The sequence below is a fragment of the Leptonotus elevatus genome, chromosome 2 (assembly GCF_054856555.1).
Source record: "Leptonotus elevatus isolate MCC_2025b chromosome 2, RoL_Lele_1.0, whole genome shotgun sequence".
Lineage (NCBI taxonomy): Eukaryota > Metazoa > Chordata > Actinopteri > Syngnathiformes > Syngnathidae > Leptonotus > Leptonotus elevatus.
The window spans coordinates 36,483,528-36,503,054 of record NC_141240.1 but is presented as its reverse complement, the minus strand read 5'-3'; the positions used below and the strand labels follow the sequence as shown (position 1 = coordinate 36,503,054).

Here is a 19,527-nt window from a genome sequence, read left to right as displayed (position 1 = left end):
CTCGTCATAATTCTACCTCTACAAAACATTTCCATGTTATAATGGAAACGTAAAACAAAGATTATGTGCTTTTCAAAACTAAAACTCGAGCTGCTGGAAAAAGACTAGTCTGAGAAGAATAATGAGCAGAAATAATCTCACATCTCTTACATAAATGGGCAAAATGATAGTTAGTTTGTGGCATGTGAACGTCTTTGAACAAAATGTAAACAGTGGGCAGCCGCATGTCTTGGCGTGACGGTTTTGGCCGAACGCTTCTCCGATGATGAGCTGTGGCTTTATCCGGCATATGTTCTGTTGCGCTGCAGGCGGCTGTCGGGATTTAATCATCTCAATGTTTCCATAGTGTAAAGCCACGTGAAGTTCCATTACAGATTTAATACATGAAAAAATACTTTTAAACATGCCCGAGACTAACTATGTAAATGAGGCTGTATCGTGTTGATGCATTGAATGGGTGGGTGAGGTAAGAAACTCGTTTCATTCCATTTGATCAATTTTCTAATGCTTTCCCCAGGGATTTCTCATTGTTTGGTGTGTGGGCTCCCACTATTGGCACATGAAAGTATTGTAATGCCCTTTCAGTCTGATCGCTTTTTTTAATCGAAGAAAAAGCGGTACAAAAACACAATCAACACGAGTTGATTGATTGAACACGGTTCACATATATTATATATAACTTTAAAGTTCAGTTGCATTTAATCTTTAAGAGATGTTTTGTTTTTAAACATTTCTTTAGGTACGCTTACATTTATTCAACTTTCATGTGCAATGTGTTTTAATTAAATCATTATTAAAGTTATGTGTGTGTTTTATTTTCTATTTTTACTTTCCTATAGTTAAGCACAGTGTTAAATGTCAAAATGAGAAAATTATATTAAAAAAGTTATATTTCTAAAAATCATGTCTCATTTATGTTGAAAACTACGGTATTTTAATGTTGGCTATGATGTTGGTAGCTGAAGAGCTAAGTATTATTTTCCGTAGTACAGTACTTAGCATTAAAAGTATGAAAACCATTGACTTATCGTGTTATCCTCCCATTGACAATTTAGTCTTCAATTAACGCGAATGTAGAGGACGAATTTTAAAACCTACGCGGTTGCATAGATTTCAAAGTAGGACACGTTTTTATTCAAATAAAATTAATGCAGTACATTCTAAGTTCACAAAAGGTGAGTTTTTATCTAGATAGTATAGTAGTGGTGGGTGGTGTCTGGTCGGTGCTGGATTTCACTTTCCTTTCTTTTCTTTGGTCCTTCCTCGGGTCTCCTGACGGCGGTGTTCGGTTTAGGTGAACGGTATGGGATTTTTTTTTATGTTTTTGGTGAACTAATGAATACACACACACTCACACGCACGCACACATGCACATACACACCCACATACAAAATAATAATAAAATAAAAAAATTTAAAAAGAGAGCTGACACGACGTGGCAGTTTTAGGACTCAGACACAGAGATAGGGGTTTGAGGCCAAGGCAAATATTTATTAAACAAAAAAAACTCCTCGTTTAGAGGGAAAAAACAAAGGCTATTAAAAGTTAACTAAAGGCGCTCCAAAAAGGGAGGATGTCTAAACTACAAACAAAACAGTATAATTCCTAAACAAAACCATACTGTGGCTATACAAAAATACAAACCAAAGTTATGACTAGATACAGGACAACAAGGCTGAGGACTATGACTGGCTTGAGTGGCTCTGACGAAAACACTTTGGCACAAGACAGGGGAGACGCAGACCATTTAACACATGAGGGTAATGGGAAACAGGTGGACACAATCAGGAATCAGGGTTGACACTGACACCACACGAGGAAGGGCAAGTGACCTGAAACGAAAGGAGTCAGAATTTTCAAAATAAAACAGGAAATGACAAGACAACCTCACCGCGGTGTGACAAGAGCAATGATGATGACATGTCAAATCGGTAAAATTACCGAATGAACAATACTGAGCTCTTTAAAAAAAAACAAAAGTATGACAACCATTGGCTTATTGTGTTATCCTCCCATTGACAATTTAGTCTTCAATTAACGCGAATGTAGAGGAAGAATTTTAAAAAGTAGGACACGTTTTTATTCAAATAAAATGAATGCAGTACATTCTAAGTTCACAAAAGGTGAGCTTTTATCTAGATAGTATACAGCCATGATTGGGGATGAATTAACTTCCTTAAATTGGCAACATGTGTTCCAAAATCACACACTTGACGTTTTGTGGACGGTATTGCGTCAAACACTATGTCCTTATCCTCTGTTTAGACTTCAGTACTGCAAATATTCCAATCCAAACACTCTTGTATTATGTATTGCAAGTGAGACTGCTTTTACGGCCGTTTTATAGCAAGTACAACGACCGTGTGTTCAGCTCATTGCATACTAAATCTCATGAGTTTAATGTGCTTGACTTGTGTTGGCAGACCAGATTTCGTCGCGACACAAGATGATCACTTCATAAAAACAAGATTGACTTAATTATTACATTTGTATGGTGACTTTTATTTTTTTTGCGCTCCTTAGTCAGTGCTCATTCCAAACTATAAATTTCTCTGGCATCTCAGATATTTCAATATGCCAATACTATCTACATCACACAGTGTTCTTTAATGCTCCATAACTTTCACTATGTGTGACCTTCCTGAACATTACACCAACTAATTAGCAAGTATAACTGGCCATTAAGTGCACCAGTCACCTGCTATTAAACACATGGACAATCCATTCTAGCTCAGATAATTTCCTAGAATAAGTGCTTTAACCCATTAAGGCCTAAAGCGCCTGACAAAACATGCCTCTAAGACCTATGGGTGACTTTAGAATCACCCCCGGAAACCGGACGTTTTCTTCAAAATTCAACAATATTGTCAATGCCTACTAAATGACTGATATCTCAGCTCCTGAAGCAGATAATTAGCACATAATTACAAAAAAATAATAATAATTCTGAGCTATACAAACCTTATTATTAGAAACCTTCAATATTTAAAAATAAATAACAAACAACTGTGTCGCATCTGCGGGTATATTTACATTTAACACTGGAGTGCAGTAATTATTCGTCGTCCATTCCGTTACAAAGCCATCGAAATTTTCAGCATCCTCATTGTCTACAAAAATATTTTTTAATGTCACTGACGACTGGTTACACTGATTCGAAGTCCTCCCGCACCGTCGTCAATCGCGTCATTTATTTCATAACTCCCGCAAATCTGCGTCAGCCATGAATGCTCGAATAAAATTCCAAGACATGTTACAAGGCACACGTCACCCTCTCATGTATATTCTGATCCATTTCATCGGCTAAGAGACCAAGAATTGATCAAAACAAAACAAAATAAATCTCTCGCTCTCCCAGCTTTTAAGGTAGAAGAGCGCTTTTTTTTCTTCTTCTGCAACCATCTCCATTCATGTCTAATTGTCATTAATTCTGGGTCCCGGTTACAATTAGCCATCCTTCTGGCTGGCACTCGAGAGGTAGTCCAGATCTCCCTTACTCCCGGTGGCTGCGCGTGGGGAGCATGCACAGCTGCAACACAAACTGTTACAGTTCTCGCTAATCTACCCTCTTGATGGTATCAGTGGCGTTGCTTCTGTCCGCTGAACACCGACTTCCAAGTATCCTGACTGTCCGTATGATTACATGATTTAATCATGAACAAAGTGTCCAATCTGCCGAGGTCAAACATCGCATGTTCTTAAAATATTAGCATAAAAGTAATGATATCCGAGATGGTTCTAATTGTCATTATGGATAGGCACGATATATTGCAAATGGAAAATCAGAAAGGCCAAGGAAATCAGCGGGATTAAAAAGATGATGGGGAGGGAATTTTAACTACCCCCAATGTACGTGTACACCTGTCGTACTTGTACAACCCGTTAATGTTAATTATGTCAGCGCGCACCAGCACTCCATTTTTGGTGCACTATGAAATTCTGAATGGCAAAGTTCCCGAACGGTCGGAGTAAACCTGTACACACTTGGAGCGTATTTCCGAACGTATTTCCCAGGTGTTATGTATTTTGTGTTAATTATATGTTGGAAGGCAAAGCCTTGTGCGTAATTGAGCAAACGTCCGTCTCGTAGTGTGAGCCACTGGCTGAATAACGTGTTCTGCTGTGTTTAATAAACGGTTACATTTCCCCGGTTAGTTTCGCGAGCTAGCTAGCAGCTAGCGCCTCTTGCCGTGGCCTGGAAAGCCCCGTGGCCATCCGTTATGGTTCAACCACCTAAGGCCTAAGGCTAATATTAGGATGTGTTGATATTTAACTGGGGTGTATAGTTTCATTACTTGTTTTCAGCAAAAAAAAAATCACACACATTAAGCCTTTTCTGTGGTGTGTCTAATTTACAAGACACCTTTATTTTTCACTTTACAGGGATTTTAAGTGCCAATTCTACCAATAAACTGCAGTCTGTTTATTGCTAATATTTAGGTGTCTGAACAAATGACAACATCAGGATTCTATTTAAGGCTATGCCACAACAGAAAAGAACCACTAAACATGCTGATGTAATGCGTTGCCTTTCATACTGCAGTAGATACTAGCTAATTACATACTGAGCACTTTAAGAGGCATGTAAACATTCTGTCACTTTGTGACTTTGTGTTTTAGTCTCGACTCTTCATCACTTATGAACACTACACATTGTTCGAGTTTAATGAGTTTAACATTGCAGTGTTTGTCTTCGTCACAGTGAAAAGATAATCACTGCCAGTGACTGCAGTTGGACTCCCCAAGGTAACACTTTTATTATGGGATAGAATGTAGCATTTGCACGTTTATTATAGTTAATTAAAAGCTGTGACTACAAAAGATATTTTAAAAAAACATGGCGCAAATCTACTCTTGCATAGCAGCCAATTCTGTCTGAGTTGTGAAACTAAATATAGCTTGTGTGTAGGTTTGAAATTGCTCTTCAACACGCATTTACAACGTGTTGATGACTCTCAACATGAAGTGTGTGCGAATGTGTGTCGGTGAGTGTGCGCGTATGGTCCCTCACAAACCACAATTATTTGGGCATTATCAAGTGATGGAATAGTTTTATGGGCCTAATCCTGATTTGATTCCATCACGGTAAGATTTATTTTCTACAGTTTTGTCTACAGTACACTCACACGTGTTAATGAAAGCCATCTGCGCATGGTTTCTTACGCTCCAGTAATACATCGGTGTGTAACTGCATTCTGGTCCCAAAGGTTTGAAAATCAAGCTGTGCTGCAGATTTTTATTTTTTTTTCGTATATAGCCTGGCGTGTTCTTAATGTCCACTCCACCCTCGCACTTCCACCAATGCTGCGTTACAACCATTGCTGCAGTCACTGGAGAGAGAATCCCAATCCCGACATAAAAGAGTTATTAGGGGAAGTGCTAGACTGTACAGTAATGTTAATGTGTGAGAAAGGCAGAGAAGAATTGGACAGTATCAAACAAAAGGATTAAAGATTAAATTAAAGAGGTATGTGTAAAGAATTTATGACTTTTACTTCGATAAGCTGTTTCTATAATTGTTTGATTTTAAATGACAGCACATTTTTAACTATACTGTGCTAAACTTGGGTTTCTGGTTACTCCTCTTCAGTCACTGTTGTTGGGGACTCCAGACTCTGGACTACCGATTCAGTACAAATAATTTAATCGTTGCCCCAAGTGAGTCTTGAGCTATCAAGTTGTAATTATTTTTGCATTTGTCCGACAGCAGATAACCATGTACAATGCTTTTGAATAATATAGGACTTGGGATTTCAATTTGTTCCAGTAAAACCACGTATTGGCATGTTCCACGTCAACTTTTGTTATAACTGGTACTGTTACTGTACAAGTGAAAACCGCCTCTGTAGATACTCAATTAACCCACGCAGCGGTGCATGGGCCTCCCGCCAAACAAGCACACTGTCTGCTCATGATGTTACATTATACATGTAGCCATTTCTTGATTTGAATGCATAACTCACTCTTTAAAATTCAACATTGTGGGGGGACAGGACGGCAAGGGGAGATGATATGTGCCCATGCTGAGGAGGTGCAATTTGTTTGACAGACACTTTTAATGGAAAATTCCTAGCCTTTGACACCTCAGTGATTCTATTACCCCAAACTTAAATGTTGTTCTGGAAGTTTTATCTGCATTGCCACACAAGCTAACAAAGGCCTGTGACTTCGTTTGATAAAAAATACTTTGCAAGCCGTGACTACCTTGGACCGGAGCAAGCCGTTCGTTCATGCTTGTTTGTGGGTTTTGTGGTTTCCTATTTTGTCTTAAATAAGCATTTTGTATTGAGTTGAGACCAAGCCAAGCAACTGGTCAATGTTATTTAGAAACCGGTAATATTGGCACGGAGTGAGCTGAAATGCACTACATTATGTGCTCTATGGATGTGTACTGCTCTGGTTGTCTATCGATTTTCATTTCTCAGACTAAAATCTGAAAGTTAAAGTTGTATTCGTCACAGCACGCTCCCATCGTCTTGATCATTTAGCGTAAGGTGGTAATTTCAGATGTTTTACAGTAGATCGGTCTTTTACTTACGCCTTACGACAATATCAAACGTGTTGGATATTATCAAGTCTACATCTTTGCAGTGATGTGGCACAACCAACAACCAATAAATGAGCTCTGACAAAACCAGAAATAGGAAGCTTTGTAAATAATCACTGGCAAAAACTGTGACTGCTCCGAAGAACATTGACCCGTCCAGAAAGAGGAGCGGGTGGTAGCACTGTGGTGAGAACAGCCCAGCCTGTTCATTGGTCATTGTAGCCAAAAGCTTCTGCTTCTGCTTCTGAATTGTGTAGGTTCTTACCAAGAGCATGATGTGAAGAAAATTGCATTGTGGGAAAAAAAATGCTATAACTCTATAACTTGTCTTGAAATGTGAGCATCTTTGAGATGATAGTCCAAATCCACTCAAAGTCTTTTGGCGTACAGGTAGCAGAAGAACATGTTTCGCCTCTCATCTGAGAAGGGTTCAAGCATCAGTAGAGAGGCTAAACGTCTTCTAAGACAACCAAAGCAGTCCCGCGTTCGACTCAATGCTCTGAGAAAGAAATGAGCTCGATGAATGAGCATATCCACGAGCATCTATTGATGTGATTGAAAGAAAAAGAAAAACCTCAATGGATTTTAGATGCTTGACAACAGCCTTGTCAAATTTGGTTCACTGTTCATATGCTGCACTTCTCTGCTTAATTCTTACAGGGTTTATCTGCACTAATCCTGGCTGCTTCTGCCCTCAGTCATTTTCTACCCAAGGAATGTGCGTTGTCGTGCAGTGACCATAAATCATTCATAAGTATAGCGGGAGATCAGAGTGAGTTATCACAGGAGATCAGAGAGAATGATCTAGCGCCGTATGTTTGATTTGATCCAGAAGATCACAACTAATACATGAAGCATGTGAAAGTGTTATAGCTCATCAGTGGGATGCGTCAGAGTGATTCCCCAATCAGTCTCACACTGGAGGTGGCGCAGCCTCCAACTGATGTTACTATCAATGTCTCCCACAGAAAGCCCGCTTGGCCAGGATTCGAATATCCAAGACGGAAAGCTCCAGTGCCTTCCTCCACAGCAAGCGCAACGGCCTCTTTAACGAAGCGTTGGAGCTCACGGTAAGACCAGACAAAGCTAACGCTTCACTGATCCTTAAAGTTCTAATGAAAGGTTTAACGTCAAACGTTCAAATCTCCATTTCTTTAAAAATATGAGTCTAAGCAGAAAAGAAGAAAATTATTCACTCAGTTCTCAGAACTTGTATAGCAACCTCCAATTTTTTGCCATTATAGCTTTGCATAAGTGATGGCTCATCTCTACTCGTCTTGACTTTTTGTAATTGCATCATCCTGCTCATGTACAAAAAAAATTAAATAGCAACATAAGCTCATTGCGAAAGCAAATATTTACTAAAATAGTCGTTTTGGTATAATTATTTTCATTCATTATGCATACAATGTATGTCGTATACATGCTGAACATACAAAACACTAAACATAATTGTGTGAATGCTGAAAGCTCACAATTATTTTTCTTATTCCAACGTTGGTTTTTTTGTTTATTTGTCCTTCAACTACTTCTACATTTCTCAAACAATTCAAACCATTCAAACTGCAACATGTTCCAAAAACTCGTGATTTATGGGCTATTATATTTCTCTATACAAACATTTGAAAAATTTCCACAATTCAACATTTTTCACTCCTAAAATCCACCATTTGTTGTACTTCAACTACTTCTACATTTCTCGAACAATTCAAACCAATCCTACTTCAAAATGTTCCAAAAATTCACGCTTCATGGGCTATTATTTTTCTCATTCCAAACATTCCCGCAAGTCAACATTTTTCACTCCAAAAATCCATTTCATTTTCAAATACATTCATTTCCAGTGGGACAGTCAACAATTCACTCCCAATCGAAATTCAAAATTAATGTTGCACATTTTTGACCAACAAAATATATCACTCGTTTCGAGGGCACGGGTCCGGGTTAGGGCTTGTATCGTTCCAATTCAAATTCAAATAAATTTCACCTAATTCCAGGTAATAAAATTCATTCAATTCTAACATTCCAAAAATTCAAAAATGTTCACTCACATATTGCACCACTTTCACCAATATCATTTCACCTAATTCCATATAATTTAACACTGTATTATATATATATCATTCAATCCATGCATTTTAACCACTAGCATTCAATATCATCCTATATGGGTTAATATAATTTAAAATATTTCCAACTCATTCAAAACCATTCGACAAAATTATATATGTATTATAGGTGTGACGAGAAATGGACGAATAAAACAATAAAAATATGCATTGGGTAAAAATGACCTCGGAATGAGTTTTTCTGTAGTGTGCCAACTTGTTAGAAGGTACACTCAGACCATGGTTGTGTTGTTTATTTTAGTCACATTACTTTATGTCCAACCACTGCAGAAGCAGAAATATTGCCCTCTTGTTCATGCACATAAACACATGAGTGAAAAGGAAATAATTATGGAAAACAAGTCGCTATTAAGTCCCTGTAGGTAGTAGCCTTGTCACAGAAGGAGCCGTAGGCAAAATGTTATGTGCTGTACAGCCATTAGGGGCACAAATAAATGTTCTGGCTCCATTGATCTCAACTGACGTGCCTCCAGTGTTCACGCTGATAATGTAACCCCGATTATGTTGCCTGGCACATCTAAGGTTGCGACAGCTTTCTGATTCCAAACACAAGTCTAACTCGGCCGGTCTCTTCTTTTTTGTCTTAATCTCCCACTAAAGCAACTTCCGTACAAGATGAACCTCTCTGATCAGGTACTGACATGACTTCGCACCGTTCACATCTTGATTAGTGGCTTCCTGAAAAACCGGACATGTCGCTCATATTGGATTGTGTGTGTCGTCGCAGGGTTCTACTGAGGAAAGTCTAAGTAAGTCTACCTCCCTACTAGAGAGCCAGCACCATCACCTGCTGACCTGTCTGGAGAAAACCACTGTGAGTTCAAAGGAGCCCAATATGAATAATAGTGCCCAACAGAATGAACTGTTAACAATATATCTTTTCGGGATTGTGCATCTCCTCCAGAATAACCCAAACAGTCCTAAATTGCAGTCACTGTGTTACACTCTACTTCTGAAGGTGGACATTTTTGGCTGCCGGCTATCAAGTGAAGGACAAGAAGACGTGTCGTGTCATCTGCCAACCGTTGTTTCAAAAATATAACTCAGGATCCGGACCCACATTGAGATGTTTCTAATACAGTAAACTCTTTTGGGAGTGCAGGGCGTGGCTCATACATGTGCTACGGCTTTCAAACTTTGCCTAAGATTTGGCGCTTTCACAGCAAGATGTGAAAAATCTTTTTCCATTCGGAGGAATGCGTTTTCAGACAACGGGCATGAAATAAAAGGCCTAGTTGGCTCAGCTCGCCTTTTGAAAGACGCAACCCGAAAATGTTTTAAAAAGTGAAAGGACACCTTCAACTTGTAGAAAATTGCCCGCACTCGTCACCTCTTCTAAAGCTCAGTCATGTGTTTCACTCATGTAAATAAGAAGTCTCTTTAGAAGGGTAAATATTATCACCGTAAATCTACAATTATAGAATAATTTTCTACTTACTGCGTAAAGCAGGGCGGCACGGTGTGTGACAGGTTAGCATGTCCGCCTCCCAGTGCAGAGGACGTGAGCTCGAGTCCGGGCTTCGGCCTTCCTGGGTGGAGTTTGCATGTTCCCCCCGTGCCTGTGTGGGTTTTCTCCAGGTACTTGTTTATAGGTGTGGATGGTTGTTCGTCTCTGTGTGCCCTGCGATTGGCTGGCAACCAGTTCAGGGTGTGCCCCGCCAACTGCCCGAAGCCAGCTGGGATAGGCTCCAGTGACCCTTGTGGGGAAAAGCGGTTGAGAAAATGGATGCGTAAAGCAGACATAGTTTTTTTTACATTGCTTTTGGCTGTTTAAATTCATATTTAAAAATAAATCTTTCCTCCTATATAACTCTTACAAAGGACAAACTGTGTCAAAATTCTGACTCTCCTCCTTTATTGTTCTCTTGATCGCCACAGAACCACGAGTTTGTGGATGAGCAGTATTACCAACAGAGCTACCTGGAGGCAGGACTTCATAATTACCCGTCTCGAAGCCCGTCTCTCTCCAGCCAAGAGGGCGTCACGGGCACCTGCTGCACCCGCAGGAGCAAGAAGCACCACAGTCCGTTACCCAATTCCAGTGAGCCGGCACACATGCAGCCTTTGACGCACCAACAAGGCTTGCAGGAGCTCAGCACCATCCACATTCAGCCCCTCAGCACCAGGTGGGATCGCTGGCATCAACACTGATTTGGTACAATGAAACATGGTATGGTGGGTGACGTGTCTGCCTCACAGTCATATGGATCCCTGTTTAAGTCTTGGGCATTTCTGTGTCGAGTTTGCATGTCCTTCTCGGTGCTCATTGCCCGTGTAAGGCATCAAACTTATACTGTGCTTGTTTACGGCCACATACACGTTGCCCATTTTTGATAAAGAGCACAACGAAAAAGAAACATTTGCTTTTAAACCAATAGTTTATCTCATGTTGCTTCAGGCGTTTGTGCTCTCAATCAACATGATCCCGTTGCTAACGATGTGAACTGACGGACAAAAATGGATAAATTACCTGATGGATAACAACTGACACAAATTCCCATTACACAGATTAACAACAATATCAAGTTTAAAAAACTAAATTTTAATTGAAAAAAGTAACATTGTGTGTAGGGGTGGTAATCTTTGAATGTCTCACGATTCTATTCCGATTTTTGGGTGCGCGATTCGATTCAGAATCAATTTTCGATTAAGATTTTTTTATTCACAATGATTTGATTGACAATGATTTTTGCTTAAATTTATAGATGTTCAAGGAATCGTAATGATCTACTCCAGTCTGACTCGCTAATGCTAATTAAATCCACGCTGAAAAAAAAAAAACTTTTATTGGAATAACTTGATCGTGACTTTTTCCTTCTACTCTCTAATGTGGCTACAATTTAAGTGTATCAGACCGCGTGGAACCACACTGCCCCTAAGTGGCCAAATCGGGTATAACATGAAGAGCGTTCCAAATAAAGGCACACACAAACAAAGGGAAGACCGTGTAAAATAATTTAAATAAAATAGATTTTGGGACATTTAAAATCAATTCTGAATTGTACTAAATTTGAACCGCAATTCTCATTAGAATCACTTTTTTGGTACACCCCTAATTGTGTGCATCATATTTATGGCGCAATCCAATTTGTTTTGCTGCCTCTTCGGTTGTACCTGCCTTGCACACTTGGAGGCAGTATAACGCCGTATAAATCATGCAGCCACAAACGAAGAATAGTTCTTCTGCTACACTGAAAACAATGGTGTGTTAAATTTACTTGGTTTTATTTAGTCAAACGAGTGCACGGAATAAAAACATTTGGATCCAGACCGATTTTTTTTAAGTAGATGTATAATTTACCTTAAATCTGGATCCAGATTATTTTCTTCCGTGCTAGCACTTAACGAAATAGAGTTGAGTAAATTCAACACACCATTTTTTTTTTCAGTGTACTACTGTTAATGACTCGGTAAGATTTTGTTTTAGTAATTTTTTTGTAGAAGATAAAGATTATACTCCTGTGAATAACGTTTTACTATCTGTCTAAACATGTTGCTCCACAGTTTGCATTCAAATTGCTTGTAAAACATTGACTATCGATGCTAACTGTTAGCATGTCACTGGCGTTTTTTTCATTGTTTGCTAGCATTAAGCCTTTTTCATAAAGCAAAGCTGTGTGGTTTTAAACACGCAACGTGTACATTTGGGCTGAATCGATTGAGATTTGCACAGCACGTTCCTAAATTCTCCATTCTCTTCTCTTCTCTCCCTCGTAGCCGCTCCAGTTTGAACATGCGCATCGACGAACCAGCACCCCTCAACTGCCAGGGCAGCCAGATCACCACAGCCATTATCAGCATTCCCACGCCACCGGTCACGACGCCTGAAGGTGACGCCCGCCTTCCGGCAGGCCCCACCCACCAGAACGTTGTCAAGGTGTCCGCATTGTAAACGACGCAGACGTGTCATACTCAGAGACCGTTAAAGACTCACCTTGACCGACGGAGGGACAATGGGAGGCCCCGGCAAGATAGGGAAGACTTAATTTGGTTGTGGTGGAGCCTGCCCTCTGCTGGTCATGTACTGTAACAACAGACTCCCTGTACAGAAGTGGGAATACAGTGCACCCGTGTTCATGTTGAGTGCGTGTGTGAGTGTGTACGTGTCTCAGCACAAAGCACCTTTTTATAGTTTTTACATCAGTTTGACTCTTCCACACGTTGGAGGCGGATCAAGAAAGGATGAAAAAAAAAAAAAGTATTATTGTGCCCTTTTAGTTGGTGTCATTCCGGTTCACTCACTAGTCACTGCTGATAAGCAGATGCAGTATGTCACGTTGATCACTTTCATTATCACCCCATTTGAGGGGGGAAAGTACATGTGATATGTATGTCTGTATTGCCAGCAAATGCGTTTCATATTTGCGAATGAGCGTGTGCATTTCCTAGGTAGAAGAATTGTGATGTTTTGGGTCGGAAAAAAAAGGTACGTGCCTGTATTGGAGCGTGGTCTCGGGTGACTGCACTTTCAATTCTTCTGGAAGTCTCGATGGCTCTGCATACGGTATATTTGGCTAGCTGCCACTCTCAAGGCTTCGAACTTACCAATTTCTGTCCAAAATCCTCAGCGGCGAGCCTTTTTTTTTTTTTTTTATTATATACAACATGTGCCTGTGAAATCATCAATTCGTGTTGATAGATGTGAACGTCCCTTTCGGCTGCGGACGGACCTCGAATGACAAAAATAAATAAAAATCGTGTGTAACGCATACTATTTATTTATTTAGTTTTTGGAACCGAAAGCTACCCCAGTTAAAAAGCACAAGGCATTCGCTGAGAATTTTGGACACTTAACGTGTTCCAAGGCCCTTTGTGAATATTGTTAATAGAATATTTTGTAATATTTGACCATCGTTTGGCAGAACCAGTGAAGCTGTGCTCCCCCCCCCCCCCTTCCCTGCTGTTTGTATTTATTTCTCTCTCGTCGTTGTCTGCTTGTATTCCTTATTCCTCCCGTGTGAACTACCGTATGCTTACAGTAGTCTTTATAGCTGTCAAGCGGGCGTTCGTTCTTCCCTTAACTCAGTGAACTTTTTCTTTTTTAAAGTTGTCGAGTATGTGTTCTTCTGTGTGATTAAGAAACGTCGGTGTTTGTACTCTTTGTCCTCCTTGATGTTCCCATTTCTTTTCACCTTCATTAATCAGGAGAACTTGAAGCAGGCTCCGGGATTGGGTCTGTCGGTTGCCATGGCGACACCAAGGACACTTACTGAACCGGGCCCAGGCTCCGTCAGCGTGGCGTAACGTTGGATCCTAACAAAGCCCGCTGACTAGTTTTCAGGTGTGCTCACCTCGGAGCTGAGCCTCCCACTTTGGCCTTTTGTATTTTTGAATGTGAGTTCGGTGTCGGAGATCCGATTTCCAAGCAAATCTTGCTTTTCATCGATCGGCATTACTGACATATCGCCGTTAGAATGTGTTTTAACAGCAAGTTAGCTAGCCTGCTAATGCTTAAGCTGAAGTGAAAGTAGATTGTCAGTTGCACTGTGAGATGATCATAACAGCCAAACTGACCTTTTTACAAAGAACGATGAATAAGCATAAAGAGGTGAACTTTGAAATATGACATTTACATGTGCATTTGTAGTAAAAGAAAAAAAAAAACATCAGCTAACATGGATGCTGAAGTGTATAGTCCTTATCAACGCGTCACGTCCCAGATCCATACTCAAAAGGATAGAAAAAGCCCAAAATGTTCAACAGGGTGAGAACAGGAAGTGTCATACTTCTAGTTTAAGTACTCGTACTATTTTTGGTATAGTGGCAGCAGCTGCGGATGTCGTGTGTAAAATCACCACGCGGGCGTTAAAACAAAAGAGACAAGCACAGACAGGCAGGCCTTTTTCTGTCTTCTTTCCAACGTTGCGTTCAACACAGCAACACGGGACTATTTTCGTGGACGGCGTAAATCCAGCGCAGCTCGTGGCGTGACTACCCAGAGGCGGGTTAGACCCCATGTTGGTCATTTTGCAGACGAGACCATGCCGGTAGATCTGTGAGGGGGAATTACATTGACATTTGTGCCGTAAAGTGGTCACTTGGAGACAGCCCCGGACCCATGATTGTTTATGTGCACCTAAAACTGCATTAAAAAAATATATACAATACAGTGATAACTCATTTGCTCCCAAAAGCGTATAAATATGTTCTATTTTAAATATCAACATGCTCCAATAGACGTATTGATGTTTGTTTTTTTTATGCTAGAGCATACAGAAGGCTTTGATGCAGCCTCAGAACTGAAGAAAACGCTTGAAGCAATGTAGCTATTACAAAAAAAACAGCCAGCAGGTGGCAGAGTATAAGAGATCAGCCGGGGCCATGTTGTAAAGAGCTATTTTCCCCATGGTTATAAAAAGAATTGTGAATAATGATGAAACTTAGCTATATGCTAATGCTAATTGCTGCAAAACGGAAACGGATAGAAATATACTTTTTTTTTCTTGATGAAAGGAGAGACTCTTAATCTTTCTTTTGGTAGTTTTCATGTTTTTATAAGCAATAGAACACAATATTGCAAAATCAGTCAAACATCCTGGAGCAAAGGGGGTTGCTTCAGTGAAAATGAAAATGTGAGTGAATGAGTTACGGGTTAGATTGACTTCAAGCCGCCAAATTGTCACCGCGCCAGGCACACCTTCTGCTGCGCCGGCCCGTCCCGTCCAACTTGGAAGAGACCAGTTTCCAAAATTTGCAAATGCGCAGCGAAACTCTGGTCCGATCCGCCGGCAATCGCAACGAGGCGCAGATGCTCCGTCTACGAAAATAGAACCCAGAGTGCGCACAGGCTCCATTGCAACATTTGGAATATTTCAAACGACTTTACAACAGGTGACAGTAGAAATATGAGGTTTCTTTGATTAGATTTTTGCTGAAACTTGGATTCAGCACTTTCCAACACGATTTGAATTGCAGTGTTAAGCTCTCTTTCTCTGTTATGTATTCTCGTTTGTTTTGGCTTTTCTTTCTCACTCTTTTTGCTTTGCCCTCCTACGCCACCTGTCGTTGTTGAGACTACTGCTGTGCTTCATCTTGTCGTGTTTTGATATTATTTATGACCTTGTCTTGTGTCCCAACTGTGAAACGCCTGATAAAACATCTATATCTGCCACATGTACACGTCTGTGGACTTCTTTCCCCACCCTCCGCCGCATCGGAGAATATTTACAATCAGGAGATTCAGTGGACGGATTTCAGCGGACACTGTCGGATGGACACGAATATCTTGCCGAGTTCGTAGCGAAACTGTCTGGTGACCAAAGTGTAAATGAGCGGATCCACTGCAGCTTGCACGCAGGTCAGCACCATGGCCGATGTCTCCATCTCCAACAGCAACTGTGTGACAGAAAACACGTGAAAAAAATAAATAAAAAATGCATGTCAGTGCAAAAACAAATTCAGGTTTACCCATTTGAGCATTTGCTTAATGCGTGGCCACATAGGATGACGTAACTGTGAAGGCGGCATGGAAGAAGAAGAAAAAATTGATATGTGAAATTTGAATAATTGCCGTTTATATGGGGAATTTGCACCACCTTGTGAAGTCGAGATGAAACCATTTAATCTTTAACATAAAAGAAAGCAAGCATTCTTGGAAACAAAAGCCAACAATGAGCAAGTGTTCCATTTAAGCGAGTTGCTACGAATGACAAGAATAGAAATAGAATGCTTAAGACAAGGATGTCCAAACTTATTTAAAAAAAAGTTATTTGTTATTGTTGGTATTTATTTTAATTGCTTTTAACACCTGTTAAAAGGTGAGAAGGCAATTTATAAAACAATGTTTATTGACAGCAGAAAGTGGCGGAAAACATGTTTTGCTTCTGAAACATCTTAACTCATTCACTGCCATTGACGGCTATAGACGTCAAAAATTCATTGGAACTATTTCTATTAGTTAAAAAAAAAAACTTTTGTTTACAAGAGTATGAAAACCTAGAAGAAAATTTGTGTACGTTTAGAACAGATATAAAATTTGGGATTAATCGTGAGTTAACTATTGAAGTCATGCGATTAATTACAATTACAAATTTTAATCGCCTGTCGCCCCTAATTTTTAATAATATTTTCTTAAAATAAAAAATAAAAAATATATATATTTTTAAATGTCTAGGTTTTCATACTCTTGTTAACAAAAGTGGGAAAAAAAGTTAAACTAATAGAAATAGTTCAAATTAATTTTTGACGTGTAGTTTCTTTGCACATCTGTCAAAGTTATTATTTGTCAGGTGTCACACAAGCTGAGGGCCGCTAGGAAATGGCCAGCGGGCCACAAATTGCCCCCAGTAGTTTGGATACCACTAGCTTTAGACATTTATTTGACCACTCGTGTAAGGGTTTCTTTTACAGCTGTCCCAAAGTACCTAAATCATTTTTGTTTGGTTGATTCAACTCAAGTATTACTTAACTGTGTACAAAGCTAATTAATCATTCTAATTTTAGTTACAGTTTATACATATTTTGTTGTCTATAGTGTTGCTTTGTTATTAGAGAGAAATGGCATTTTGATTTTTTTGGGATGTCCTTGTCCTTTTTATACAGAGAATTGGCAAAAAGAATCCTTAAATACTGCACCAAATTATATTCTAATGCTAATTTATTTTACGCTTATTTAAAAATCTCCAAATTAACCGTCTTAAAATAAACAAGCACACTACTATTATTTCTCGACATTAATTACAGTTATTTGGTAGCGTTCCTGAAAGCTGATTTTTTTAGACTTGATGAATTTCTGAGAAGCCGAATGAGTCGGCTCAAATTGAGGATAAACATTTCATAATGAATTCAGTTCCAAATAGAAATGTGCACACTAACCCGTGATGATGATGAACGCTGGCTAGTCTCAATGGTCTAATAAATTTGATAAGCACTTCTGCAATGGTAGATCCGTTTACTGTCGCGGTTATCGAAAGTCTCTATCTAAAATCATACAATTGTAAACTTGAATGTTATGTTTTGTTTTTGTCCAACTCACTTTGTCGGTGTCCGGCCGTGTAATAAAGTGATTCATGAGCAAAATCACCACCATGGGCAGCCAAAAGAGCGTGAAGGCGATGATGATGTATCCAAAGCGTTTGGCCAGTTTGCCTTCAACCTGTTTCTTCCCTCGCTCTCTGGCTCCGGGCGTGCGAAGACACACCGCTCCCACGATCTTCGGAAGTTTCCTGCGGGATCCTCCGGCCACGTAGCCCGACTCGCCGGACGCGGAGTGCACCGCCCGGTGGCCGCCCGCTGCCTTGCGGCAAGATGGCGGCGGCGCTGGCCTCGGCCCCGAAGGCTGGTTGTCGATCCAGCTCCAGACGTGCTCGGACACCGTGGGCACCACTCGGATCCCTCGACTGAATACTTTCTTTCGGTGCTGCCTTACAAGTTTGATGATTCGCCCATAGTGGATGACGATGACAGTCAAAGACAACCCCCATATGGGTACCAAGACGTAAGGTCCGAACGGGTCTGGTTGACCGTCGCTGTGAGAGATTGGCGTCCGGCAGTAGGTGTAAAAGAGAGATTTTTGGGAGAGGCTCAGGGCGACTACGGCCAACACGAGGCCGCATAGCCAGATGAACAGGATCCAGAGGCGAACCCGGGCTCTCCTGCGCTCGGTTTGGAAAGGGAACGAGATGGCCTGGTAGCGCTCCACGCTGATGCTGGCCAGCGTGAGCAGTTGCACGCAGCTGCACAAGGCCCAGGTGAACTGCTGCAGGGCGCACACGGACACCGGCAGCCGGCCTCCGTCCGCGGATCGCACGAAGGAGGCGAGCAGGAGCGGCGTGTCCACGGAGCACTTGAGGAGGTCACTGGCGGCCAAGCTGACCAGCAGCGCGTTGTTGCTGGTCTGGAGGGACTTGGTTCGGAAGACCACCCAACACACCCACACGTTGCCGGGTAGACCCACGACGAGAGTCACAATCAAAATGGCGCATTTGAGGACGAGAAACAACAGGTCGGGGTTGGCCTCGATGTCAGAGGTTGTGTCGTTCCTCCTGGAATTGTGCGCCTCCATCATTCGGGCCGTTTCTCTTCTACGGAACGACTTGACGTGGCCAACGTTTTGTAGCGACACACCTCGGAGGACGAATCACCTCCTGCTTGCCACTCACGGGTTTAACAAAAACACAAGATTGAGCGAGTGCTCTCGCGGTTGAAGTACAGCCCACTCACTGATTGTCAACGCTGATTAGCTGCAATCACGTGAAGATGTCTGACCTTCCTCAAGGCTTCACAAACACACTCAAATGTACAGAACAATACTGGGGAAAACTGAGCCAAACGGCCGCTGTTCTTTTTAACTAATTTACTGCCATTGACGGCTATAGACGTCAAAAATTCATTTGAACTATTGCTATTAGTTAAAAAAAATATATACTTTTGTTAACAAGAGTATTAAAACCTATATTTTTTTATTGTACATTTGGAACAGATATAAAATTTGTGTTTAATTGAGTTAAGTCATGCGATTAATTACGATTAAAAATGTTAATCGCCTGACGCCCCGAATTTTTAATAATCTTTTTATTCTTATGAATTTATAGCAGTCATTGAGTTTAAAAAAAAAGGCGATTATTTTTTTTATTATAATTAATCATATGACGTCAATAGTTAACTCACGATTAATCACACATTTTATATCTGTATTTCGAAAAATAAAAATAAAAATTATAGGTTTTCATACTCTTAACAAAAGTTTAAAAAAAAAAAATTAACTAATAGAAATAGTTCAAAAGAGTTTTTGACATCTATAGCCGTCAATGGCAGTGAATGAGTTAAGAATAAGCATGGTTGGTATAGCATATAATAACAAACAAGAGAAGCAAATGGCGAGTGGCTCTGGAAAAGAAAAAAAAAGCTTAA

General features: G+C 40.4%; 2 protein-coding genes and 1 long non-coding RNA gene across 3 annotated transcripts in view; 1 reads left to right on the top strand and 2 right to left on the bottom strand.

Annotated features, from left to right (window-relative positions):
• Window positions 1-16,074, top strand: part of kcnd3 (potassium voltage-gated channel, Shal-related subfamily, member 3) — a 96,245-nt gene extending 80,171 nt beyond the window's left edge. Inside the window, exons 4-8 of the mRNA XM_086070304.1 lie at window positions 7,516-7,617; window positions 9,277-9,309; window positions 9,404-9,490; window positions 10,555-10,802; window positions 12,394-16,074. Of these exons, the coding sequence (XP_085926430.1) occupies window positions 7,516-7,617; window positions 9,277-9,309; window positions 9,404-9,490; window positions 10,555-10,802; window positions 12,394-12,568 (645 nt within the window). The 3' untranslated portion in view covers window positions 12,569-16,074. The remainder of the gene's footprint in view (window positions 1-7,515; window positions 7,618-9,276; window positions 9,310-9,403; window positions 9,491-10,554; window positions 10,803-12,393) is intronic.
• Window positions 1,553-12,778, bottom strand: LOC147179831 (uncharacterized). Its single transcript, XR_015094268.1, has 4 exons — window positions 12,611-12,778; window positions 10,621-10,823; window positions 10,115-10,373; window positions 1,553-1,832 (listed from the first exon to the last, which is right to left on the bottom strand). It is a non-coding gene; the product is annotated as an uncharacterized LOC147179831 (long non-coding RNA).
• LOC147179829 (5-hydroxytryptamine receptor 2B-like) lies at window positions 14,104-19,414 on the bottom strand. The gene is made up of 2 exons (XM_086070305.1): window positions 17,651-19,414; window positions 14,104-16,011 (listed from the first exon to the last, which is right to left on the bottom strand). Exons 1-2 carry the CDS (start codon window positions 18,680-18,682, stop codon window positions 15,856-15,858), a joined length of 1,188 nt encoding a protein of 395 aa, XP_085926431.1. The 5' UTR covers window positions 18,683-19,414; the 3' UTR covers window positions 14,104-15,855.
• Between the last annotated feature and the right edge of the window lie 113 nt (window positions 19,415-19,527).

Coding starts and splice junctions, on each gene's coding strand:
- LOC147179829 (XM_086070305.1), bottom strand. CDS start 18,682: ATGATGGAGGCGCACAATTCCAGGAGGAACGACACAACCTCTGACATC. Junction 16,012..17,650: donor CACGGCCGGACACCGACAAA/GTGAGTTGGACA, acceptor TCTGTCACACAG/TTGCTGTTGGAGATGGAGAC.